At 43.7% G+C, this 26,717-nt stretch overlaps 1 protein-coding gene and 1 long non-coding RNA gene across 17 annotated transcripts in view; one reads left to right on the top strand and one right to left on the bottom strand.

Annotated features, from left to right (window-relative positions):
• The window catches only part of ARHGEF7 (Rho guanine nucleotide exchange factor 7), a 182,422-nt gene that overhangs the window by 54,182 nt on the left and 101,523 nt on the right, over window positions 1-26,717 (bottom strand). For 14 of the 15 annotated variants that reach the window (XR_007720821.1, XR_007720822.1, XM_050766591.1 and 11 more), the window contains 3 exons: window positions 18,348-18,436; window positions 7,309-7,403; window positions 6,982-7,077 (listed from right to left, as the gene is read on the bottom strand). Coding sequence is in view for 13 of the 15 variants with exons in the window: in XM_050766591.1 (XP_050622548.1) it covers window positions 6,982-7,077; window positions 7,309-7,403; window positions 18,348-18,436 (280 nt within the window). In the remaining 2 variants the exon portion in view is untranslated. Of the gene's footprint in view, window positions 1-6,981; window positions 7,078-7,308; window positions 7,404-9,942; window positions 11,256-18,347; window positions 18,437-26,717 lie in introns of those variants that run through there. The other variant, XM_050766602.1, reaches the window with a different exon arrangement.
• LOC126940609 (uncharacterized) lies at window positions 11,662-12,294 on the top strand. Of its 2 annotated transcripts, XR_007720823.1 has the most exons (4): window positions 11,662-11,755; window positions 11,890-11,955; window positions 12,088-12,157; window positions 12,199-12,294. It is a non-coding gene; the product is annotated as an uncharacterized LOC126940609 (long non-coding RNA). The 2 variants fall into 2 exon arrangements; XR_007720824.1 differs by having other exon boundaries at window positions 11,890-12,021; window positions 12,156-12,203.

Below are 26,717 nucleotides of genomic sequence, written 5' to 3'. Positions count from 1 at the left end.
TTGGAGAGATTCTGGGTTGCTGAAAGCACGGAGGTGCTGCACCCAGTGGGTCTGGAAACTCCGCTCCCATCCCTCACCCTACATCTTTCTTCTACCCAACGCGTTCTGAGTTGCATCCTTCATAATAAACTGGTACCGGGAAGTAAAGTACTCTCCTGAGTTACATGGGTCATTCCAGGAAATTATCAAACCTGAGGGGAGTCTTGGGAACCCCCAAATCTGTACTCGGTCGGGTAGGAGTATGAATAGCCTGGGCACCCCATTTGCAGCTGAGTCTGAAATGTGGCAGTCTCATGGGAGCCAACTGTCAGAATAGAACTTAACCACTGGAAACTCAGTGTCAGAGAATCGACGAAGTGCTGGTGTGAGAAAAACCTCCTCTCGTTTTTTGCCTGGTTACCTCCCATTCACCCCTCAGTGCTCAGTGATCTTCCCCTCAAGTTTGCTCTTGATGCCTGATATGATTTCTTTCATAAGCATGTCTGCAATTGTAGCTTTCTAACTATCTATACACTTTTCAATTATCTGTCTCCCTCATCAGCTCCACTAGGACAGGGTCTATCGGCAGCCAGCCAGCATCAGGCACGTGTTGGCAGCGTGTGCACAAGCACTGAATGTATGCATGCCTGAGAAGGCTGCTCTAGGCAAACTGGGCACGCTCCAGCTATCACAACCTCACAACACAAACGACAGTGTTGCCACTAATGCAGCAAACGGCACAAGGGCATGTAAGGCAGACTGCAGTTTCTGCTGTTTTGAACTGAGAACCTACACAAAGCATGCTTGCAAGGAACCCTCCACAGCTGATGGAAGGAAGAACTGTGATTTTTGAAAAACTAAAAGGAAATGGGTTCTATAAATCTGGCTATAGCCAAGTTACTCCTATCAAACTGACTCACCTGCAAATAACATCAAAACTTAAAAAAACATAGAAAGTGACTACCTAGAGGCACTCAAAAGTAGCATGAAAGATAACAGAATCTTGGGACCCAAACTCACTATGCCAGAGGGAAAGTGAAGCTTGGGAACTGAATTGTGCAGTACTGCCTGCCTTTTGTTGCCAAACAGACAGCTGTCATTCCACAACCCTGTGTCATGGCCTCATCCACACGCCAGGTGCCCACAACTACAGAAGGCCACATAGCTCCCCAGATGGCCTTCCTCACAGAGTGCTCACAAGATTTCTTATGAGCCCCTAAATCTATAAGAACATGTATCCCCCATGAAAACGAGCCCTAAAACCGAGTTCTATCGTATCTCACCCTGGCAATGTCAATTACCAGCTTATCTTCATAGGTACAGACAAGGACAAGAGCAGAAATCACCCTTCCCGTGAGAGAGAACCCTGAGACAAACGCACAGCTGACTTTCCTCTGCTCCCTCTTTCCCATGTAAAATGCAGGCTTACTGAGGCTCATCGGAGGCTCACAGGAGTGTTAAGCATCTGCCTCACTGCCTCCCAGCCTCCCTTTTTCCCCCTCCTGCTTGCTCTTCCCCCTTTAAAAACTGAACTTCTCAAAGCCCCCTTTGGAAAAAGCACAAACGCTCCTGTTACCTGGCGCGTCCTCAACTGCGGCTACATCAACCTCTGTCGAAGGAGACCTGCCTCAATCACTTTTTAATTAACATCAGGTGTATTCTGGAGGATGGACATGTGGAAAAAAGAATGCACCTCCTGCTTTCTCAACTATTAAGCTAATGGCAGCCAACTTTGTTATGTGGAACAGCTAAAACTTCCACAAAAATCCACAGGGTTTGGTTCAACCAGAGTCGCTGGGAAGTTGGGGGAAACCCATGGTGAGTGTGACCCTGAATTCTGTCTCTAAATTCTGCCCAAATCTCTGGCTGACAGCAGAACGGAACTTGCACAAGGCCAACTTCAGATCAGCGAGTCTAAAATAAGTGGACTGAGATTTGAGCATCTGCCAAAGGGAGAGTTGGCAATTTGAGCCTGACCAAGTTAACTACCTATCAGACAAGGAAATCAATAGTCTTCAGGGAAACCTAACATGATCAAGTCTCCAACCCACAGTAAACAGGACCCAATTCAAAGTCACTAGAAACCTACCATGGTCAAGAGTCTCCAACCCACAGTAAACAGGACCCAATTCAAAGTCACTAGAAACCTAACATGGTCAAGAGTCTCCAACCCACAGTAAACAGGACCCAATTCAAAGTCACTAGAAACCTAACATGATCAAGAGTCTCCAACCCACAGTAAACAGGACCCAATTCAAAGTCACTAGAAATAAAAAGAATCACAAAGACGTAACCCATCCTCACAATACAAGAATCAGCAGATGGGACCTTAACGCAGTGATTCTAATTATTGCTAAAGGATATAAAGAAAAATATTCTTGTAGTGAATGAACAAATATAAAGTCTTAGCTAAGAACTAAAAATGTTTAACTGAAACAAATTCTAGAAATGAAAATAATTCTCAAACTAAAAACCTGTTGCACGGGGACGAACAAGAGAGTAGAGAGGCAGATAGTGAACATTTAGGACACAGCAGACGCCATTCAACCTGAAGAACAGAGCGGGGACCAGGTTAGAAAGCCATGAGCAAATCCGGGACCTCCAGCAAAAGGTCTACATGTGTGGAACCGGGGTCCCAAAGCAGAGCAGAAACAGTAAAGCAGCAAAATATTTGAAGAAATAATGTCCGCAAATTCCCCACATTTGGTAAAAGACATAAATATTCAAGTTCAAGAAGTCAGAAAACCACACCCGAGATAATCACCGTCAAAATGTCAAAAACCTAAAATAAAGGCAAAATCTAGGAAGCGGACAGGGGAACAACTATCTGAGATCGTGCTGATCGGAACAGAATGGAGGCTGTCACCAGACAATCACCAGATACAGCGAAGGCCAAAAGACAGTGGAGCAATAGCCTTCAAATGCTGAAACAAAAAATCTGTTACCCAGCGTTCAGTATCCAGGGGGAATAAAAAAAAATCTTCAGGAACGAAGGCAGCATTTTCAGACAACAAAATCCAACATCATTTTTGTCAGTCACACACCTGAATTACAAAAAACTAAAGCGTTCCTCTGCCTGAAGAAAAATGACACCAGATAGAAACTTCAATTTTCAGGAGGGAAGACAGACATCCTACATGGCAAAAATACCGAGAAAACAAACGTGGGCCTCAGAACGCACCGGCAATGGAGAGGTTAGGGCCAGGTCGAGGTCCCAAGGGAGAAAGCACATCTCACCTGGGTCAGCCAGCTTTCTATAAAAAGCCACGGAGTAAATATTTGAGGCATGTGAGCCAGACAGTTTCTGTCACAACTCCAGTGCTGCCACTGTAGTACAAACACAGCCATTAACATGGGTGAATGAAAACGTACAGCACGTGCCGGTGAAACTTTGTTTATAGAAACAGGTGGTAGGCGGAATCTGACCCAGCCCATAGTTTGCCAACTCCTGGGTCTAACCAACAGGCAGCTGTGAAAGGGGCTGGACGTTTAGGAATCAAGCCCGTGTAGAGATTAAAAAAAAAAAAAAAATCAAAAGAAATAATGAATATGAAGGCCAGGCATGGTGGCTCAAGCCTGTAATTCCAACACTTTGGGAGGCTGAGGCGGGTGGTTCACTTGAGGTGAGGAACTTAAGACCAGCCTGACCAACATGATGAAACCCCATCTCTACTAAAAATACAAAAATTAGCCGGGAGTGGCGGCGCACGCCTGTAGTCCCAGTTACTTGGGAGGCTGAGGCAGGAGAATCACTTGAACTCCGCAGACAGAGGTTGCAATGAGCTGAGATCACACCACTGCACTCCAGCCTGGGCAACAGAGCAAGATTCCATACCCCAAAAAAAAAAATGAATATGAAACTGTTATATATATGTGCATATATATGTGTGTGTGTGTATACATATATATATATATACACACACACGTATATGTATGTGTGTATATATATGGCATTTGGTAGACTGTAAAATGGTACTGAAATTTCACACATAGGACAAAAAGACGAAAGTAACAGTCTTAAAAATGGGAATGATGAAAATTTCAGAATATTCATAATAAAAAAGAAGAGAAATAGCTGAGAAGGAAAACTTTGTCCTGTAAATTCCATTTCCCCGTGGAACTCTAACACCTCGTATACATGTAGCATAAATTTGACAAACTTGATCAAAATAATACCTAAGCCATACCAAATTCTGAGATAATATAAGGACTGAAGCCTTAAACATATGGCTTCAAGCCTATTACTTTACTGCCCTTTATTTCAGCTTTTTAATCAGTAACATGAGGATAATAATTCACGGGGCTAATATAATGCCCAACAGAGGTACTGAAAACTGTGTTTTTAAAATGTACTGTAATAATTTGTTAGACCACATTCTCTGCGGCCAGTGAGAAAAATGGAGACAAGCATTTACTTCCATTTTGAGCACAATATGAACCCTTACAAAGACTTCAAATTATTAGCAAATGACCTTCATTCGCCAAAAGAAAATCAAAGTGATTCCCAAGCTGTTCTTTCATGGTCATGTAAATAATGCAAATGATGAGTTAATGGGTGCAGCACACCAACATGGCACATGTATACATATGTAACAAACATGCACGTTGTGCACATGTACCCTAGAACACAAGGTATAATTAAAAATAAAAAATTAATAATAATGCCACTTTGTGCAAACCAAAAATGCTATAAAAGTAAAAACAATGGCCTGCAGATGGGCTGAAAATACAGCCTGAAGTTCTATGGAATATTCACTTATGGTTTCTAATAATATTCTGTTACTCTGGCATTCAGCTTTCCTTGCCATATCGATAGTCCAGTATAAAGTGCCTTGACAAAACCTCAAAGCCCAGCCAAAAAGTTAAGGGAACAAAGTATTTTCATCATGGTTGGTAAACTGTCATGAACTGCAACAACTAGTGGCACAAAAGGAAGGCCACTCCCTCATCACGTTCAAAACCTAAAGACACAAGCTGAAGGGAAAACCAGAGAACAACCAAAACCCAAGGGAATAATGTACTGTGATCTTTTCTGGGGTTATATGACTAAAGATCCAAGATAATTTAAAAATAAAATGTGTCGACTTCATCAAACCCACAAGTAAAGAAACATCGCCTGGTAGACTACTAAAACCTAAAACTTTCCATGTGCACTACTGTTTTAAGTCACCTGGCAGGAAATTAACAAATATCTTTAATGTCTGATGTAAACAAAGAACATAAAATAGTCACACAGAAAAAAACTGATGGCTGATTATTCAGAACATGCCTCCGTCCCTCCAAAGGAAAATTTTGGAAAAGGACAAAGCCTCAAAGCCCTAGTTCATCAACATAGCACGTTATATCAGGTTGGTGCAAACGTATTTGTGGTTTTTGCATTGTTGAAATTCGCCATCTGATATTGGAATACATTCTTAAATAAATGTAGTTATATATCATTTTAATGCATATTTCGCTTTATGGTTTTTTGCTAATGACTTATTACTTGCTGTTTATGTTTTAGACTATGGAAATGATGTTAGACAACAGACAAATTTGAGAGATTTTCTTATTCGAGTTCAAACCAAGTCATAAAGCAGGGGAGACAATTTCCAACATCAACAATGCATTTGGCCCAGGAACTGCTAATGAACACACAGTGCAGTGGTGGTTTGCAGAGGGGATGAGAGCCTTGAAGATGAGGAGCGGAGTGGCCAGCCGTCGGAAGTTGACAACAACCAACTGACAGCCATCACTGAAGCTGATGCTCTTACAACTACACGAGAAGCTGCTGAAGAAGTCAGCATCGGCCATTATACAGTTGATCAGCATTTGAAGCAATTTGAAAAGGTGAAAAAGCTCAGTAAGTGGGTCCCTCATGAGCTGAGCGAGAATCAAAAAAATCATCATTTTGAAATGTCACCTCTTATTCTACACAATGAACCATGTCTCAGATTGTGACATACGCCAACAAGTGGGTCTTAGACGACAACCAGTGACAACAGCTCAGTGGTTGGGCTGAGAAGAAGCTCCAAAGCACTTCCCAAAGCCAAACTTGCACCAGAAAAAGGTCATGTCACTGTCTGGTGGTCTGCTGCCGGTCTGATCCACTACAGCTTTCTGAATCTCCACAAAACCATTACATCCGAGAAGTATACTCAGCAAATCAATGAGATACACTGAAAACTGCAACGCCTGCAGCCGGCATTGGTCAGCAGGAAGGGCCCAATTCTTCTCCACGACAACACCCGACCGCACGTCACACAACCAACGCTTCAAAAGTGGAAAAATTGGGCTGTGAAGTTTTGCCTCATCTGCCATATTCACCTGACCTCTCACCAACTGACCACCACTTCTTCAAGCATCTTGCCAATTTTTTGCATGGAAAATGCTTTGACAACCAGCAGAATGCAGAAAGTGCTTTCCAAGTTTGTCGAATCCCAAAGCACAGATTTTTATGCTACAGGGACAAAACTTATTTCTCACTGGCAAAAATGTGTTGACTGGAATGGTTCTTGATTAATAAAGATGTGTCTGAGCCTAGTCATGGTTTAAAATTCACAGTCCAAAACCACAATTACTTTTGCATCAACCTAACATGTTATTTCAAGAAGCACTGTGTCTGCTTCTGGAAGGCCGGAAACAGCAGGCAAGCTACAGGACGCTGCTGGAAAGACCTGGCCTTCAAGGGCCCCTGCACAGCACCCAGGGCACACAAGGAGCTGAGTCACTTGTCCCCTCAGTGGTCCTGATGTCAAGCCATTCTCCTTTCTCTCCCAGAGGCTCTTCATCCCTACTCTTCCTCCACGGAACACCCTAAAAACCACCATTCTGGTCGAGTCTCTGAAGATTCCTGCTATACAAACTAGAGAGTCTAAAATACAGCTTTTACTATAAAAGCTGATTTGATTTAAAATAAGTTTGCATCTTTAGAAATGTGAATTATAAAATTATTTCACACTTAATCCTTTAAATACCAATTATACCAACCTGAGTTTTGCAAATTTTTAGCATCTTACTTACTTGGTGCATTCTTCTAAAGACTGTACGAGCATTTGCTGGAAAGAACATATTTCTTCTAGATTTCCCATTAAATATGAAATGTTTGCTGAACTTAACCTAGAGCCAAGAAAAATAACAGTAAACATATGTAAACAGTTTTACTTATATTCTTCTCCTTTGCCATCCCAATGTCCTATTGAAGTCTTAACCTAATAAACTGCTGATGTCTAAGGCAAACTGATACTCTAAATTCTGTTTTACTATTTAACCTTCCATTTTCTGAAAATACAAGAGAATAGCCTAAGGTTTAGACTATTTACAGTTAATGCAATTTATCATCTAACTTACTTCTCACTGGTCTGCAATGGCCGTAGGTAGGTTGAAAGCACAGTCTGAAGTTCTTTAGAATATTCATTTTCTGTTTCTAAAATATTCTGTAGCACCTATAATAAACGATGAATAAGTGTTATTTGACATTTCAATTGCTATTTGACTCTAAGATTTATATACTTTGGACAGTTCATCACCATTGTTCAATTCATACTATTACTTCCATGTAAGACTCAAGTATTGAGTATCACAGTATCTTTGTGATTACTGACTATTAAACCCATGTAATGAATTATTACCAAGGCCACACAACTGACTTTATCTTACTGCTAACCATATCTGACACAGGTATACCTAGGATGAAGGAAGAATTCCATCATCAGATGCCACGTCTGTTTAGATAAAAAGGAGAAGTCGTCAAGAATCACAACTGCACGGACACACAGATCAATCTCTACAACACTGTGTTGTGCAAAAGAAGCCATTCCCAAAAAGGACATCCTGCATCATTCCATTTATATTAAGTCTAAGAGATGGCAAAACTAATCTATGGTGACGGAAATCAGAGAAGAGGTAAAGGGTAGGATGCGGGGCGGGGACAACAGGGAAAGGAGAATGAGGTAAATTTCTAAGGTGATAAATAGGTTCTGTATTTTGATTTGGGTAGTGGTTACAACAGATATATACATTGTCAAAGCTCACTGGACTGTGCCTTTAAAATCTATGTATTTTAACATACGTAACATTACTCTCAACTAAAAAAAAAAACAGTTTAGTCTTTAGATTGCACCTAAAAGTTGAAACCAATTTCTGCGAACTACAGACTTTCCCTCGTGAATATGACCGTCTCAGACACGTTATTACCACATTGATTAAAAACTAAGGTTTATCCATGTAAACAATCTTTACTACTTCATTTAAAGATAGCAAAATAATTATAAATTAACCTTAAAATTAAAATGTTCCCAATACCCTGCATTAGTGTAGCAAATTTAGCCAAAATAATTTAAGTCTTAAAAACTGACAGACAAATATAAAGTGCAAAACTGGCGAAACCGAGCGGGAATGCTTTCCACCAGCGATCACTGCAGCAAAGGCCCAGCCCAGGGCGGGGCGAGAAGGCATCTGGATGTGAACTGCAGGTGCTCCTCGCACTCCTGGCACTGAGCAAGGTGCTGTGCACACACAACCTTTCCTCTTAGAGAAGCTGACTTCTCCCAACTCAAACAGCTGGGAAAAGCAGAGCCAGACAGCGGCCCCAGGTCCTCCTGCCACTGCGCCGCACCACACTGTCTTCTTTGGCATGAGACTGAGGACCGCACTGATACTGAAGGACCAGACATAAGTGAAGAAAGCGGAATCCTTGCCTCCATTCTTTTCCACCCAACTCTGTCACAGAGCTAGTGCTTTTTAAATCAGAAAATCACATTACATGTATTTTCTGCACATCTAGTACATGCATTAAGATGTGCTATTTGTCTCCCAGAGCTAACAATACATTCTCAATTACTTATACAAAAGAAATCGTACAGAAGTAATCAAGATATTAAACATGCTCAGTTTGTCCCCATAATTTTTGACAATCCAAATGTAAATTTAAACATTTAAGAAAAAAGTCATCAAGTTAAATTTAAATTTCAGCTTTAGTAAAGACAAACCGGGTCATTATTCTGTTTGCTACTGTTGACTATAAACTCTGAGAAAGAGTACAGTCATTCCTGAGTAAATGCAAATCTGATTAAATCACTTACTAAACTACTTGGGCAAAAAAAATAGAGGCTCTTCCACTGGTGACAAGGAGCTCCGGCTCATCCCTGAAGGGATCTATTCATGGGAGACGACCGTGGGAGAGCCAGAGCGAGGGGCCCTGCAGGGGGCTGGCTTTTCGGGGGAAATGCTGACCCCACAACCACAATGTCTTCCTTCTATGAAATTCCCATTGAACACAAATGTCACAGGTCTGGTGAGCAGAGGCAAACCGTGATGCCAGCCACCCTACCCCAGAGACACTACTCTAAACCAGGCCTGTCCTCCAAAGCAATGGGAGAAGCCAGTCAAGCATAATGCGATGTCGAGCTAAGTAAGATAAAGTAAGATCTGTCGCAGACGTACCAGAAAAGGCCTTTTCAGTGTTAAAGATAGGAAATATGATTTAGCTTCTTAATTACAAATATTGGATACCAACTTACCAATACTGCTCATTGCACACCTAAAGACCTATATACTTATTTTCAAAGAGAAAAATGTTCCTATGTGAGATAAGAAAGCAGCCACTAGAAACTATCACTAGCACGAATAAGAGAAGAATAAAATACAGTGACCTTTTGTCCGTCACAGCACTAAGCACTAGTTGTAGAAATGAAAGCTTCCCATAAGGACCAAAAACGACTCCAAAGAGCCTCTGCCAAAAGGCTACATTCGTTAACATAGTTAAGTTGGTTAATTCAACAAATAGTCTTAAACACTACTTTCAAATAGGGTGCTAAACACAACTCCTGTATTACTCCCAACCAAACAATGCAAGTTACACTTAACTTTTCCTCAAACACATAGCCAGGCCTGGCTCCCGGGCTCCAGCTGGGGTGCCCACTCCCTCTGCCAGGAGGTTGTTGGCCTTCCTGACCTCAGGGCGCAGCCCTGGGAGCCACTTACCACCTTTCTTCCCCTCCTTGTCTTCTGCATGCTCTGGCTGCTGCAGGACCCCATGAGACCTCACAGCCTGGCAGCCACAGCTCCATCCCCCCAACGCTGGGAACCCAGAGGACGCACGCAGTTTTCAGAGAAAAGGCAGCTTTGACAACCCACAGCGCTGAAGAAAGGCCCAGAGAGCTGAGCTCAGCCAGTGCCAGCTTCCCAGGGGTCACGAGGCGTGGAGAGGCAAGTGCAGTCAAACACTGGTGCCACTCAATCCCTACACTGCCCGCCTTCGAGCACAGCAAAACAAAGAGGACTCGCTGCCGCGCCTCGCAGACACAGACACTTTATTCACTGCATCATTAAAGGAGTACTTAGTATTCCTGATTTTACAAATGGGTTACAACTTTCACTGCCAATCTTGGTAGGTGTTTTATGTTTATGTCATCATAGCCTTTAAAAACAAATAACTGATCTACATAAGAGAACAAAGAACACTAATTTTTTTGTTTCATCTGGATAAAAAGTTTTTATCATCATAAAACCAAATTTCCATAACCCAATCCTAATGTGTAAGTCCAAGAAGAAAAACTAAAAAGTGGCACAATTATTCAAAATCTACTTACACCCTACCTAATCAGCCCCTCCCTGTCCACTGCTGCAAAGAAACAAGATCATCCTTTAATGTTCTCCATTCCAGTCTGTTTACACTTCAAGTACATTTTCAAAAAGTCAATTACAAGACAGTAGTTCACCACACAATGTAGCCTCTAATAAACATCTGACCACAGGGAAAGGAAAAGGAAGGAAGGAGTGTTGACAAGAAATCCCTGAAGCTCCCGCTGGCTCATCTACAGGTCACAATGACATCAGGCAGTCAGTGGCTCCCCAAACACACAGTTACTGATTTAATGTAGTGTGTTAGCACTGGTGGTCCTTACTAATACCTAGAAACATTAGCTCTCAAAAAAAGTTTGGAGGGACCACATAAATGCTTTTCTTTTATGATACTGTATCTTTTGAAAGAAAAGTTATTCTATTACTTTTAAATTTGGAGATTCACAGGTCTTGGGGCGCGTTTCTCCCAAATGGTAAAGGTTTATAGGCAATGGCTCCTGCAAAGTCTCCAGCCCCAGGGGGAAGCAGACACTGCCAACGGCACCTGCATAGCAGCATGGCGACAGGTAAAGAGCTGGCCTCTGCAGACAGGTGGACCTGGGCTCACAGCTGCGCTCTGCCACTGACTGCCTGCAGCTGGACAAGTCTATCAGTCTGTTTCCCTTCTTCACAAAAAGGGATTTCACAGGGTTGTGATGGTTACTGAAGAGTGCCAGCCCAATGTGGAGTCTTACTTGGAGCTGCTGCTTAAATGACTCCTTCAGTCAGGAGGTAATTACTTCACAAGACAGCCTTTCTTGCAATTAAGCCACTCGATTCTCCCAAACACTGAGCTCCTCTCTGTGTCAGCCTTCCACTACTGCCTACCTGACAACCTTCATCTGTATCATCTGAGTCCAGACACAGCAAGGAAATCCCATGAAAAACAATGGGAGCCAAGTGTGCAAGAAGCCAGCAAGCATCTCGTCACCCAGGAAAGGAGGGGATCCCACAAGCTGCACACCCTCCCTGATACCTCAGGGCCCCTCCTCATCAACCATCTCCACCTACAGGCCCCAAGCAGAGATTCAGGGGTCAAAAGATTTGAAAGAAACCTTCATCAAGGTGGAGAAAAGCCAAGGGGAACACAGAAGATGAAGAGATGAAGCAATGCCAGGGTTTAGGGTCAGCGCTGATGGATGGAGACAGAGGACACCGTCACCAGGAGTCTCAGGTGTTCCAGGGTTTAGGGTCAGTGCTGATGGATGGAGACAGAGGACACCGTCACCAGGAGTCTCAGGAGTTCCAGGGTTTAGGGTCAGCGCCGATGGATGGAGACAGAGGACACCCTGTCACCAGGAGTCTCAGGTGTTCCAGGGTTTAGGGTCAGCGCCGATGGATGGAGACAGAGGACACCGTCACCAGGAGTCTCAGGTGTTCCAGGGTTTAGGGTCAGTGCTGATGGATGGAGACAGAGGACACCGTCACCAGGAGTCTCAGGTGTTCCAGGGTTTAGGGTCAGTGCTGATGGATGGAGACAGAGGACACCGTCACCAGGAGTCTCAGGAGTTCCAGGGTTTAGGGTCAGCGCCGATGGATGGAGACAGAGGACACCCTGTCACCAGGAGTCTCAGGTGTTCCAGGGTTTAGGGTCAGCGCCGATGGATGGAGACAGAGGACACCCCTTGGCCTGGCATCTCAAGGCCATCGGAAACTAAAGGAGCAGGGAGGAAAAGACAGGCGTGGGGCTTCTCTGGAGCACAGGAAAGGCCCGAGGACATGTGTGATGGCATCTAAGGATATATAACCGCTTTGTACCTTTATGGATTAAAATGAGTGACTGCCACCTATTACATTATATTCACAGTATTACAATTACGCACTAAATAACAGGGAAAGTGATATGGTTTGGCTCTGTGTCCCACCAAAATCTCACCCTGAATTGTAATAATCCCCACGTGTCAAGGGCGGGATGGGGTGGAGGCACGCGGCGCGTCCCCTCATGCTGTTCTCATGACGGGGAGTTCGCCCAAGATCTGATGGTTTCATAAGCATCTGGCATTTCCCCTGTTGGCACTCATCCTCTCTCCCACTGCTCTGTGAAGAGGTGCCTTCCGCCATGATTGTATGTTTCCTGAGGCCTCCCCAGCCGTGTGGAACTGTGAGTCAATTAAACCTCTTTTCTTTATAAATTACCCAGTCTCTGGTAATTCTTCACAGCAGCATGAGAACAGGTTAGTACAGAACCTACAAAATCAACCGTAGTGTATATCACTGAGCAGGGAAGGCCATAAGGCCTGTGTCTTCCCAGTTAGCGACTTAAGAACCCTCATTCTCTAATGACGGATGGGGTGCTCCTCGTCTCCCCGAGAGGCAACTCTAGACCATCATTCTCTCCAGCCTCGGCATCCAACCCCTTCCTTTGATCCCCATCAGGAAAGATGCCGGTCACCATGCCATGGGCACAACGAGTGTGCTTTCACTGTCAAAGCCACCAAGCTCAGACACATCAGGTCACAAACCTGTCTCCTTTAATTATATCATCAGGCCACCTTGGCTACAGCTTTCACGGGTCACCCTCAAAAGCTACGGGGATTCCAGTTTACAAACAGAATGGTATGGTGGCCTCAGTGATGTCTTCTGTTCCCAATGCTCTTAAATACTTTTCTTAATAAACACAAAAACCTCTAAGGTCCAGCACTTTGCTGGAGGCCGTAAGGCCAATTGCCAGTCCACTTAATACTACCAGGTCGGGGCCAGCATTACCAACCTCATTTTACAAATGAGATAACTGGGCTCAGGAAGCCAGGGTCAAAGCTCCTGGCCACCCAGGCTAAGCAGCACTGATGATTCAACAAAAAGGCTGTACACCTTCCACTGCATCAAGCCGCCCTGATCTTAATTAATGCTCAACTACCTACACAACAAGGGCACCCTAAGACACAGCTAACAGACTGACTGCAAACAGTACGTATGTGAGAAAATAAAGGCAAGAGTACTGGCTGGCTTTGTCACAAAAACTAATTGAAATTAAAAAATCTGCATTTAAGAGATCTTGATTTCCTCTCCCTTCCCCTGCCACTCTCCAAGCCCATGGCCTTGTGTCCCTGCCATGTTCCACGCTGGGTTCCTCCCTAGCCTCAGAGGCCCGCCCGTTTCTATCTCCAGCACATTCTGGACTGTGGTGCCAAGACTTCCCCCATAATCACTATCCCTTACATTAGTGGGAAGCTAAAATTCCTCCACTCAAAAGAAACCATTCTCTAACAAAACGTCTTCTATCTTCTATGTCAACTTTGTAATACCACGACGTCGTATCACCTATGTAATTTTATATTGTTATTGCACTTAACATGAAAATATATGTTTTCTGTATTTTTAAAGGCTCATGTACACTTTAATAATTACAATGGACAAACCACTGATCGCTTAATCATTCTGGTTCTGTTCATCTCATACTGGTTATCTGGGGTTGCTTGCAATTTATTACTATAACAAATAATCCTGAAAATGCCTTTTCACAAGCATCTCTGAATATATTTCAGGCTAATTCTCTGGAATGGATTTCAAGAAATTTAGAAATTAAAGAGAAAGCCCTAAATTAAAGAGCTTGATCACTTTCAGAATTCTATATATAACTGCCATATTACTTTTGAGAAACTCTATATGGGTTTACATTTCCACCATTAGAACTAAAGTTTCTCTCTTTAAATCTCTTCTCACTGATTACAGAAAATACGGCTATTACAATTTTTATGGTAAGTTTAACTTTTTTTTCCAAAGGCTTAGTGTTTACCATTTTTTAAATTGTTCACATCCTTTCCCATTTATCTATTAATCTTAATGTATTTGTCTTAATGAGCTCTTCAGACATTAAGGATAACCTTGTATTATACCTGATGCAAATAATATTCCAATTAACTTGTGATCTGGCTTATACTGTTTGAGGCAAGGAATTTATTAAACTCTCATTAGGTAGCCTATTGTCATTTCATCCACTGCCTTTAACTTTTAAAAAGTCATGCTCCTCCCCAGTCCCCTCTTTGAATGCATTCCCCAGCCCCATACAGATCACTGGCAAAGAGTGAAACCTAACGTTCAGAGGTGTTTTTTGTTTTTTTAGAGACACAGTCTTGTTCTGTAGTTCAGGCCAGAAGTGCAGTGGTGCAATCATAGCTCACTGCAGCCTCAAACTCCAGGGCTCAAGCAATCTTCCCACCTCAGCCTCCTGAGTAGCTGAGACTACAGGCATTTGCCACCAAGCCCAGGTAATTTTGTTTTTTTGTAGAGACATGGTCTTGTTATGCTGCCCAGGCTGGTGTGAAACTCCTAGTCTCAAGCAATCCTCCTGACTAGGCCTCCCAAAGTGTTGGGATTACAGGTGTGAGCCATAATACCTGGACTGTTAAAGGCGTTTAAGCACAATCTTTGGTCAATCTTTGGCTGAATACTAACTTATGCTATCCAAAAGTGAATCCTAGAAAGACAGAATTAAAAATAAAAACAAGAATAAAAAAAATAAAAAGAGACAACAGTGACTATGGGGAGACAAACTACAGAAGTGCTCTAGGTGAGTCACAGAGCAAGAAACAGCAACAGCAACAGTATATCCCGGGGAGGTGGATTTCAAACATCCAGAGCTGCTAAAATAGGTGTAAGATGTCCAGTTTTCAATTTAAAAAATTATAGGACATGCAAGAAAGTGTGACCCCCACACACACACACACACACACACACACACACACACACACACACACGCACGAAAAAAAGAAGCAGTCAATAGAAACTGTGTCTGGGGGACACAGATAGTGGACTTAGGAGATAAAGGTTTCAAAGCAGCTATTATAAATATGTCCAAAAAACTAAAGGAAATTATGCTTAAAAATATTAAAGGACAGTATGAAGACAATGGCTCAAATATTGTCTGTAACTGACTAACTGCACAACAGGAGTCCCAGAAGGAGAGGAGAGAGAAATAGTTACTGAATGGTGCATAATAACAGACAGATTACTAAGCGTTTTACTTCCCAGTGTCTATTTGGTGTTCATCTTAACCATTATACAGTAGCAGGAAGACACATACCCATCCCATTCATACCTGCCTCATTGTCTCTTAATTTCAAAATGGTACTTTCACATGGAATACTCTTCCCTCAACTCCATTATACTGATCCCAAGTTAAGAGAAGTCGTTCATGTAACTTTCCTTAACACCACTGGTCCACACTGGTCTTACCCTTTAGTAAGTTTTCAACTCTCGGTGGCATTAAAAACACCTTATAGTTTTCTGTGAAAACGAAACTACAAAAGGGGGTGTGGAAATGCCTGACACATTATCTATCAAGTTTTGTTCTGTGTTGTATTCTGTTCTCTATTTTTATGTACGATTTATAAATATAAAATTAAGGAAAGCTGAAATTGATTCCTGGCTTAGTCAGTAACCAGCGTATGACCTTGGACAAGGCATTCAGCTTCTGTTTTCTCTATTGTAAAATGAGAGTACTACATCAAAAGATGATTTTCTATGAATTCTATGAGTTTATTTCTATAACAACTGTAATTTTACCACGTTCTATTTACAAATGCAGCTTTATATAGACAACAATTTAGATGTAATTTTGAGGTCAAGCCGTTCTCCATCATTCTGTATGAGAGAGTTGGCTGATTCGAAGGAAGAGCACCTACAATACCCAGGCTATCCTCTCTGTAAAAGGATAGTTAGAGAAGGAAATGAAAAAGGTACCGACTATGCTTCAATCTGAGAACAGAACATATAATGCAAAGTAAAACCCACCAGGATTTCTAAAAAAGCATGGTTGTCTGGTTTGATAAAACGCCTAACGAAAGGAAGATTAATGAAGAAAGTAAAGAATGCCCGTGGCACCAATTTAAACGCTATTAACCAATTTTTCTAACACAATTATCTGGACCTGACCATAACAGAAAGTAACACACCCTTTGGAACCTCACTGTGGATTGTGGCTGTGTTATTCACCACATGAAGCCTTCCCCAGGAAAGCAATGTCTTATACAAGAATGCAAGAGGAAAGGGCAGATCTAGGAGTTAAAACTCAAGTTTTCCTACAACCCATAAAACCCGCCTACTGTCTTTGTAGCTATGTACACAAAATTACACATCAACTACACTACACACTAAAAAGGAAATAAGCTGGTGGAGCCAAATCCCGGGAACAAATGCCCAACAGGCCAAAGGACGAAGGCGATGCAGAGCACTAGGAGAGATGACAGAAAGCAGGTGTCCCGGGAACATGGGCCACATGACGCGCTAACAGGAGTCTGATCTTCTCAAAGTCCACAAAGTTGAAATAGAAGGCAGAGTCCAAGTAGCCAAATGAAGATGAATGAAAAAAAAGGGAAGAAAGAGGGGAAGCAAAGAAAAGGGTTTCCAAGGCAGAAAAGGATCTGGAGTTGACCAAATACGAGGAAAAAGAAGTCAAAGACTGGCACTAAGGTAAGAGAAGTGGCATGATGCATGAAGAGACCTGTTCACAAGAAGGTGCACAGATGTCAAATTATGAAAAAGAAGCAGTAAAAATGGGGGCAACAGAAGACCGTCGTGTTCCCGTACCCAAGTGCGAGCTCAGCGAGGGGAGAGGCACCCGCCCGCCATTCTGTTCACCGTGCACCCTGATGCCTTTAACAGAGCTACACAGAGCAGGCACCAAATAAACGGTTATTCATGAGTGGGTCCCCAGGCCGGTCTGTCCTGTAGTAAGACGCTGGGGCCGATGGAAGGTGGGCACTCAGGAGAAAGCTGAGAGTGCAAGCCCCACAGCACAGGACGGTGGCACAGGTCCACGTGGTGGAGCTGTTCAGATTCCATTTCACCACAACCTTTCACCGTTTCCCAACACAGGCACAGAAAATCAAATGCTCACGATAAAACGACTGCTGCACAAAAACACCAATCAACTGCTATTTCACACCAACAATTCAAAGGTCTCATGGGTTCATATTTATATCTCCTCACCAAGAAAATAAAAGACTGGGAGTAGGGACAAAACAAATGCACATTTTCCCCAGAATTCAAAACATACATATGTTTAGAGGGTTTACTTTGTTGTTATCATATTGAGTAGTTTAAAATTTTAATAAATTCTTTAAAATAAATTACTTTCCATTTCTATAGAGCATGCAACAGCTACATAAGCTTAGGTACAAAGAAGGTTTAGACGATACAGATTTAGTACCATGAGACTATACATTTGATTTAATAGCATTAGACCATACAGATTTAATAGCATTAGACTACACAGATTTAGTATCACATACTGAACATATTAAGCAGCAAATTTTAGGATCCAGAAACACCTGTCTTTAACATGTATAGCGTTTAGACATGCTCCCGTAATTCTATGCCATGTGATATGTACACATCAATCCTGGGAAACGCTATATTAAGAGAAAAAATAAATTAGAAGCCCTATGTCTAAAGTACTTACAGTCTGCTCTGAATACAAACAGAATGGCACTCAATGCATACAGAATTTTCAAATCACATTATACATCTTTTAAAATATCATTTTTGAAGACTGGCTATGGCATGAGGAAACAGCCATATTACTATGTTATGGGACAAGGGACGCTTCCATATACACGATGTTAAAACAAAAACATACAATTACAAAAATACAGAGATTAGAAGGAAACAGACCAAAACCTTAAGGGTGGTTACATTTGTGTGGCAGATAAATGAACTTTATTTCCTTCTTCCTATTCTAGGTACTTCACCTGCGTTCTACATTGCTGAGTTTTAGAGACAGCCAAAAAACCAGTTAGTTATAAAAACGTTCTGCAATTACTCACCACATTGTAATAGCTTTTGTTTATGGCGGTCGTATCAAATCCTTTGGGAGGGCTCTTCAGCGTTCCTGATTTGGGAGACAGAGGCTTCTCTGAAATCAAAACGTAGCATAGTTTTACTGATCAGTACTAAAGATGACAAAAGTTCCAGCCCCTCACAGAGGCCAAGGATACTCATCCAGCAGCCTCGCCAAATTAACAAGCCAAACGGCAAGCCGAGGAAAAGGCCGTCCACAGTGACTCTCAGTGCCCCAGAAACCCAGTCCCTCAGGCTCGGCTCACCAAGGCCAATCACCGCACCCCATCCCCACCCTGTTCTCCCAGTTCCAAGCCGAAGGCGTCTGAGAGGCTGCTCTACGAGTGGCAGCCAAAACCAAAGCAGTTTAGCTGCAAGGACAATTCCATAGTGTGATAAACATAAAGCATCACCCAGACACCCAAATAAAAGGCATTTTGGCAGATACGTAACAATATTAAAACTTCAGGGCTAAAAGTTAGGGATTCCGACCCCTCAGAATGGAAAAGTCCCTCTAAAGAAGCAGGATCTGGCTCAGAGCCTGAAATAACCATCGCTCACAGAAGACAGGATGAGAAAGAAAAGTCATCTCAAGCAGGGGCAAAAACAAGAAAAACCCACACCATCTTCACTTCCACACCAGGCGAAACCATTAAAGCAGTCCTGATTCCAGCAAGGATTCCGATGTTTTAAAACAGCACCGCTTTCGCCCCACATCCACTCAACACATATTTACTCTGCATAACACCCGCCAAACAAAACCTGGCACCGTGCCTGCCCGTCGTCAGCTCTCCGGGGTGGGTCTGTCTGCCGACGGTTCTACAGGAAGGGTCTCTATCACCGGTTCTATGGACAGTGTGGGTGTGTCTATGCCCGTTGTCAGCTCTCCGGGGTGGGCCTGTCTGCCGACGGTTCTACAGGAAGGGTCTCTATCACCGGTTCTATGGACAGTGTGGGTGTGTCTACTGCTGGTGTGTGGGTGGGTCTGCCAGTTCTATGGGGGTGTGTGTGTCTATTATCAGTTCTACGGACAGTGTCTGTGTCTTTACCATGAGTTCTACAGACAGTGCATGGTGTCCATCATCGGTTCTGTGGGGTGGGTTCCTCTGTCTCTCAATGGTTTTATGGGTGTGCGTGTGTTTCTATTAATGATGAGATGGACAGTGTGTGTCTATCACAATTCTATGGGGTGGGTCTATCACTGGTTCTGTGTGTGTGTGTGTGTGTGTGTGTGTGTGTGTGTGTGTGTGTGTGTGTGTGTGTGTCTGGTTATCACAGTTCCATGGGGCAGATCTACCAACAGTTCTATGGGGTGGGCAGATAGGTCTAACACTGATTCTACATTCTGTACATCTAACATTCGTTCTATGGATTCTGTTTACCACTGGTTTTCCAGGGCTACAGGGGCGGTATATCAAATTGGGGCTAGTGGGGACAAAGGAAAGGGAGAAGTTTTTTCCCACATTATTCCCCCAAGAAAGTCTGATGAGCATTTTCTAGGGGACTTAGTTCCTACCAGTTCTCCCTCAAAGCTCATCTCCACTGCAAGAATCCTGCCGTGTGAACCCCCTCACTGGGTGGGAACACACCCCTCTCCTCTGGTGTGAGCAGCACCTGTCTATAGTCCGTCCCTTCTGCTCTCCTCTCCTCCCATGTGTCCCGGGGTCTGAGGTAGCATATCCCAAAACAATGCCTTCAACCCCAAACACTAAGGCTGCAGGTCCCTAACGTCAACTGCCTCCTCAGGAGCTGCACCATCTTCTAGCAACAGAAACCCAGAATGCCCCAAACCAACCTCATGCTCCTTAACCTTGGCTCCTCCCTCCTCCTGAGGAGCCGTTTACCTCAATCTTCCTTCGATGCCTCACGGAAGTTCCTAAATCTTCCCTCAATGCCTCACTGTTGAGTGTTTCCAGGTGGTCAAAAACAACAAGACAAGGTGCTGCTCCAAGTTGCAAGAATTCTCTCTGCCCACAGGATGGAAAACAAAACTTCAGGGAAACAAATCCCTTCTACACTGTAAGAGCTACTAGGAGGAAAACCAATCTATTCTTGCTAGCACACTTTCCTACTCAATCTCTTTTCTACAGCTCAGAATTTAATTGTAGAAGAAAAAACTACGAAATGTTTTCATTTGAGAAAAAACAACACTTTTTCATCTTTGAAATCTGCAATTTGGAGGCAGGACAGAAAATACCATTACAGGGGAGACCGTCCACACCTAAATCACAGCCCCTGCGATCGTAAGCCACACGTCAGCATGCATGCCGGTAACGGTGACCCTGAATCTGCTTTAAATCATATTAAAAGTAATGATTTTGCCAGCTCTGTTATTTTAAACTTAAGACATACCTCACAACTCAACACCACAGTTAATAAAATTCAATTAATTTACTGTAAGAACTATAAGAAAAAAAGTTTTCAAAAGAAAAAGTTTCAGGTTACTAACATTACATAAAAATAAAAAAACAGGCAGAAGAAACCCAGACAAATCAGATTAAGTCCAGGCAGGTTGCCTTTTCTCCCTTAGAAAAAAAGAGCTCCCAATTCTGCTGGCTGCTGAATGGGAGGTCTCAAGATCAAGTTCCCCAAAACACCCTGTGGTTAGTTTTCAACAAGAGGGTACCGCTAAGGTGTGCCACCCACAACGTGCCCCTGCTTCCAATTAGGAAGCATAATTTCCACAAACGCCCAAGGTGGGTCTGTCAGGAGACCCTGCAAGGGAGACAGGAAGCCCCTGGCTGCCACACCCTAGCCAGGCCACTCCTGACATCCAATGCAAGGCTCTTTGCTCGCCCCACCACTGTCCAGGTTCCTGGGATGGTCACGCCAGAGGAAACGTGCCATCAACAGGAGGGGCAGGGGGCACCAGGGGCACAGGTAACTCCCGGGCAGCCTCGGAAGCCTGCCAGTAGCTTCTACCAAAAACAGCATTGAAATTAATCTAAGAGAGGCTAAATTACGGCCATTCATAACAGATAGAAAAGCACACAGCCAGGAAATAGATTAGAAAATACTCAACCGCCCTACTCTCCTAAGAAAAGCAGCATTTTTGGCCCATCTGGTAGCTAAAAATTAATAAAATTCACTGGTTTTGAGGTGTGGGAAACCAAGAGAATGCAGCTTAGTGCTACCTTTCCAGGGGCTGACTAGGGCAGCAAGTCTTCCCTTCCTTACAATATACTCGAAAAATGCTGAAAACAAGAAAATCTAAATATAGACGTGTAAAAGAAAAGGAGGGGACGACGTGCCAAAAGCAAAGAGGAAACCCTCTCACTAGGAGAGGGGAAGACAGACCTGCCTCCAGGCCGCAGCAGCTGGGGCTACACCCAATGCAGGAAGAAAACAGACCTGCTCCAACCCAGGCAAATAAAACTGGATCCCTCAGTAACCCGCAGAGCCGATGCAAAGCTGTCTGGAAGCGTCTGTGCGCTGGTCTAGAGAAAGAGCAAGGAAGTGCGCAGGCTGCTCAGAGATGGGAGCACAGGCTAGAGGAAACCAAAACCCAAGCCCGCACCTGCTGAGCAGGACCACTCCAACCGCCGCTCTCCTCCTGCGGGACTACCAGGACCCGCCTGCGACAAACAAGTCTCCGGGAACCCCTAAGAAGCAAATGTTATTCCTCTCTGTAGACGTATTTCTACCACCCAGTGTACACAGGAACCCACCATCAGGAATGAAGCCACCATTAAACAGTATCAGCCACAGAAGGTACTGAGCTGCCAGGAGGGTGTGAGCAGACGTGGCATATAAAGGGACCAGGTTCCCCAGAGTAGAAATAACAGGAAAATCAAGACCTAATGTCATCTGTTGTTTAAAATGACAGGAGAGAGATGCAATTGGGACCAAACCCAAGGAATAAAAAAGGCACTATGAGGATTTAAAACATCTGAAGTGGCAGCAAAATCTCTAGAAATAAATACGGTCACTAAAATGGGAATCTCCACAAACAGGTTAGTATCACTGTGAGCAGGGAATTAATGAACTGACAAGCACAGGAATGGACTACGACACAGCACAGTGAAACAAACAAATACGCAAAGGAGATTAAAACTGGGGGCAAAGTAAGACATCTAGTAAGATAATCAGGAGAAAAATCAGGGAGTGAGCAGGAAGTAGTCCTTGAGAAGATCCTTTCCAGAACTGAAGAGCTCTGGATTCCTTGGTCTGAGGAAGTACAGCCAGCCCCGAGCAAAACCAGAGTCCACCAAGACACATGGGAACGCTGCACAACTGGGCGAGGGCCAGGTCCGGAGAGCCGGGTGCGGTGCCCTCCCCCACCCTGAGCAGCTCCACCATCACGGGGCTGGGAATTCTGCCTCTTTTGAGAACACACTTCTGTGAGTCCTCACTTGCCTCTCCCACTTGACTGAAAGCCACCTGGCCGCTTCCCTCTGTTTCGGTGGTTACGCTTTCATTTGTGATGTGTCGCTGACCCAGCAAAGTCCAGAGATAATCATCACCGCTGGCTTCAACCACCAGAGCAGACATGGCCCCGAAAACTCAGGATTCCCACGTCCTCTTCCGACCTTCGGCGCTGGGGCGCTGTGCGTGGTCTGTTGGCTGTTACTCACGCACTCAGAGTTCACGGAGTCACTGCCTGTGTGCGTCTGCCTGTGCTCCGCAGTGTCTGCCTGCCGGTTTCCTGAACCACATGCGCCCTCCTGTCAGGTGACGTCCTCCTAGTTGTTCAAGGGATAATCTGCTAATACTCTCGATCTTTGTCTGAAAATGTTATAATTGTGCCATTACTTTTTCCCAAACTTTAAGACAGAAACTTAAAAATATACATAAACATACAGAGAATAACCATGTACACTCTTAACGTTAGCAGTCCTCAGCATTGACCCTACCTCATCCGCTTCCGCCTCCTTCTCTGCTAGAAGCACCATCAGCAAGTCTCAGAGACGGGTCATCTCCACCGACCAAAACTTCAGTGTTAGTAAAGGGAGGTTTTCTTCTTTTTTTTTTTTTTTTTTTTTTTTGAGACGGAGTCTCGCTCTGTCGCCCAGGCTGGAGTGCAGTGACCGGATCTCAGCTCACTGCAAGCTCCGCCTCCCGGGTTCACGCCATTCTCCAGCCTCAGCCTCCCGAGTAGCTGGGACTACAGGCGCCCGCCACCGCGCCCGGCTAGTTTTTTGTATTTTTAGTAGAGACGGGGTTTCACCGTATTAGACAGGATGGTCTCGATCTCCTGACCTCGTGATCCGCCCGTCTCGGCCTCCCGAAGTGCTGGGATTACAGGCTTGAGCCACCGCGCCCGGCCGGGAGGTTTTCTTCTTTAAACTCAAAACCCTAACCTCAGACCATTATCACACCTGACGACATTAATAATTTTTAAATAGTATCTAATGCCTAGTCTATATTCAGATCTTCCTGTCTGTCAAAACAACGGCTTTCTGAAGTCAGCTTATTTGAGTCAGGAACCAAATAAAGTCTGCACAGCGCATCTGGCTGTTGTGCCTCTGAGTCTCTTTCATTCTATAAGAGCCCCCTCCTCTTTTTCGGATGCCAGCGGAGACCAGAGAGCACAGACCTTCACCCCTACCTCACATGCTGTGTAGGACACCTCAGGTGCACTTCATAACTTCTGGGAAGACACTCTTGGTTTTCCCACTGCTGTGTCTCTCAGTTTCCACAACAGTGGTCACCAACGGAATTACTGGTGGAACGGATGCTGGTTGCGGCTTTAGAGCCAAGTGTAAACTGGTGTAATTGTGAACAACCCTGACAATGCAACAGAAAGATATAGCTGAGTAAAGGCAGAATGTGGGAGGATAAAGAAAAGGGTCAAGGTGCATCTTCACGGAACAAAATGGGGCATCAGGAGGTATCTGCCAAATGTCACCAAAATACAAGTAAGACTAAAGCATCTCATTTAGCACACCAACAGAAGAACAAATTAATCACAAAGAACAAAAGTAGAAGAAAGTAGGAGGAAGAAGGTAAGTCAAACGGGGTACACAGGCAGACCCTGAAGTTGCTGAGGGCTTGGTTTCAGACCATGGCAATACAGTGAGTCACACAAATTTGTTTCCTACTGCATACAAACACTATGTTTACACTGTGCTGTAGTCTATTAAGTTTGCAATTGCACTGTGTAAAAAAAGTACATTTCTTAGTTAAAAAATAAATGTTTCTTTAAAAATGCTAACAATCATCCGAGCCTTCAGCAAGCTGTAATCTCTTTGCTTGTAGAGGGTCTTGCCTTGACATGGATGGCTGCTGATTGATCCGTGGCTGTGGAAGGTTGCAGTGGCGATGGACACTTCTTGAAACAAGACAACAATGAAGTGTGCCATATCAACCGATTCTTCACGAAAGATTTCTCTGGAGCGTGAGATGCTGTTTGATAGCATTTTACAAACATACAACTTCTTACAAAATTAAGAGTCAATCCTCTCAGACCCTGCTATTACTTTATCAACTAACTTTATGCAACAGTCTAAATCTTTTGTTATTTCAACAATGTTCACAGCACTTCAGCAAGGGTAGATTCTATTTCAAGAAACCACTTTCTTTGCTCAGCCATAAGGAGCAACTCTTCATCCGTTCAAGTTTTCTCATGAGAGTGCAGCAGTTCAATCACATCTCCAGGCTCCACTTCCAATTCTAGTTCTCTTGCTGTTCCCACCACATAGGTAAGTTCCTTCTTCCACTGAAGTCCTGAAGTCCTAAGGTCATCCATGAGGGTTAGAATCAACGTTTTCCAAACTCCTGTTAATGATGGTATTTTAACCTCCTCCCATAAATCACAAACGTTCTTAACAGTATATAAAGGGATAAATCCTTTCCAGAAGGTTTTCAAATTACTTTGCCTAGATCCATTAGAGGAATCACTATTTATGGCCTTACAAAATGTATTCCTTAAATGCTAAGACTCGAAAATCTGAATTAATCCTTGACCCATGAGCTGCAGAATGGATGCTGTGTCAGCAGCATGAAAACAACATTAATTTCTTTCTACGTCTCCCTCAGAGCTCTTGGGTGATTAGCTACACTGTCAATGAGCAGTAACATGCTCAGAGGAATCTTTTTTTTCTGAGTGGGAGGTCTCTACAGTGGGCTTAAAATATTCAGCAAAGCATGATACAAGCAGACGTGCCATCATCCAGGCTTTGCTGTTCTAACTCACAGCACAGAGAGGCAGAGTGGGTTGAGCATAATTCCTAAGGGCACTGGATTTTCAGAATGGTCAATGAGAATTGGCTTCAACTCAGTCACCAGCTACATTCGCCCCAGACCAGAGAGTCGGCCTGTTAGTGTGGCCACCTTCACCGATGACCTCAGCTAGACCTTCTGGATGACTTGCTGCAGCTTCTCTGTCAGCACGTGCTGCTTCACCCTGCACTTTCGTGTTCTGGAGACGGCTTCTTTCCTTCAACCTCATGCACCAACCTCCATTAGCTTCAAACTCTTCTTCTGCAGCTTCCTCACCTCTCAGTCTTCATAGAATTGAAGAGATTAGGCTTTGCCTTAAGGAAATGTTGTGGCTGGTTTGATCTTCTATCCAGACCACTCAGACTTTCTCCATATCACCAATAAGCTGGTTTCATTGCTTATCATTCATGTGTTCACTGGAGTAGCACTTGTAATTTCCTTCAAGAGCTTTTTCTTTGTATTCACAACTTGACTGACTGGCGCAACAGGCCTAGCTTTCAGCCTGTCTCAGCTTTATACGTTGCCTTGCTCACTATGGTTAATCATTTCTAGCTTTTTATTTAAAGTTGAGAGACATGCAACTCTTCCTTTCACTTGAACATTTAAGAGGTCATAGTATGGTTACAAATTGGTTTAATTTCAGTATTTTTGTGTCTCAGGGAATGAGTGGCCTAAGGAAAGAAAAAGATGGGGAATTCCCCGTCAGTAGGGCAGTCAGAACACACACAACATTTATCGATTAAGTCCGCCATGTTATATGGGCACGGTTCATGGTACCCCAAAACAATTACAACTGTAACACCAAAGATCACTGATCACAGATCATCATAATGGATACAATAACGAAAAGGCGTGAAATCGTGCAAGACTTGCCCAAATGCAGCAAGGGACAAGAAGTGTGCGCAGGGTGCTGGAAAAATGGCACCAACAGTGCTGCCCAATACAGGGTTTCCACAAGCCTTCCATTTGTGAGAGAAAAAAAAAAAAAACAAGCAAAGTGCAATAAAAGTGAGATACACCCTATGAATCAAAGCAGAGAAGTCTCTGCTTACTGTGAAGAGCTGTGAGGCGGCTACGTAGAGGAGGAGAGCAGGTGAGTAATCCCTCTCCCTGGATCAGGCCTGCGGGAGCGGGAGGCCTCCGCTCTTCCCCACATAAGCTCTTCCATCCACTGGCTATCACACGCTACAAGCACG

The sequence above is a fragment of the Macaca thibetana genome, chromosome 17 (assembly GCF_024542745.1).
Source record: "Macaca thibetana thibetana isolate TM-01 chromosome 17, ASM2454274v1, whole genome shotgun sequence".
Lineage (NCBI taxonomy): Eukaryota > Metazoa > Chordata > Mammalia > Primates > Cercopithecidae > Macaca > Macaca thibetana.
Note: the sequence above shows the minus strand (reverse complement) of the source record. Positions and strands in the feature narration are given on the sequence as shown.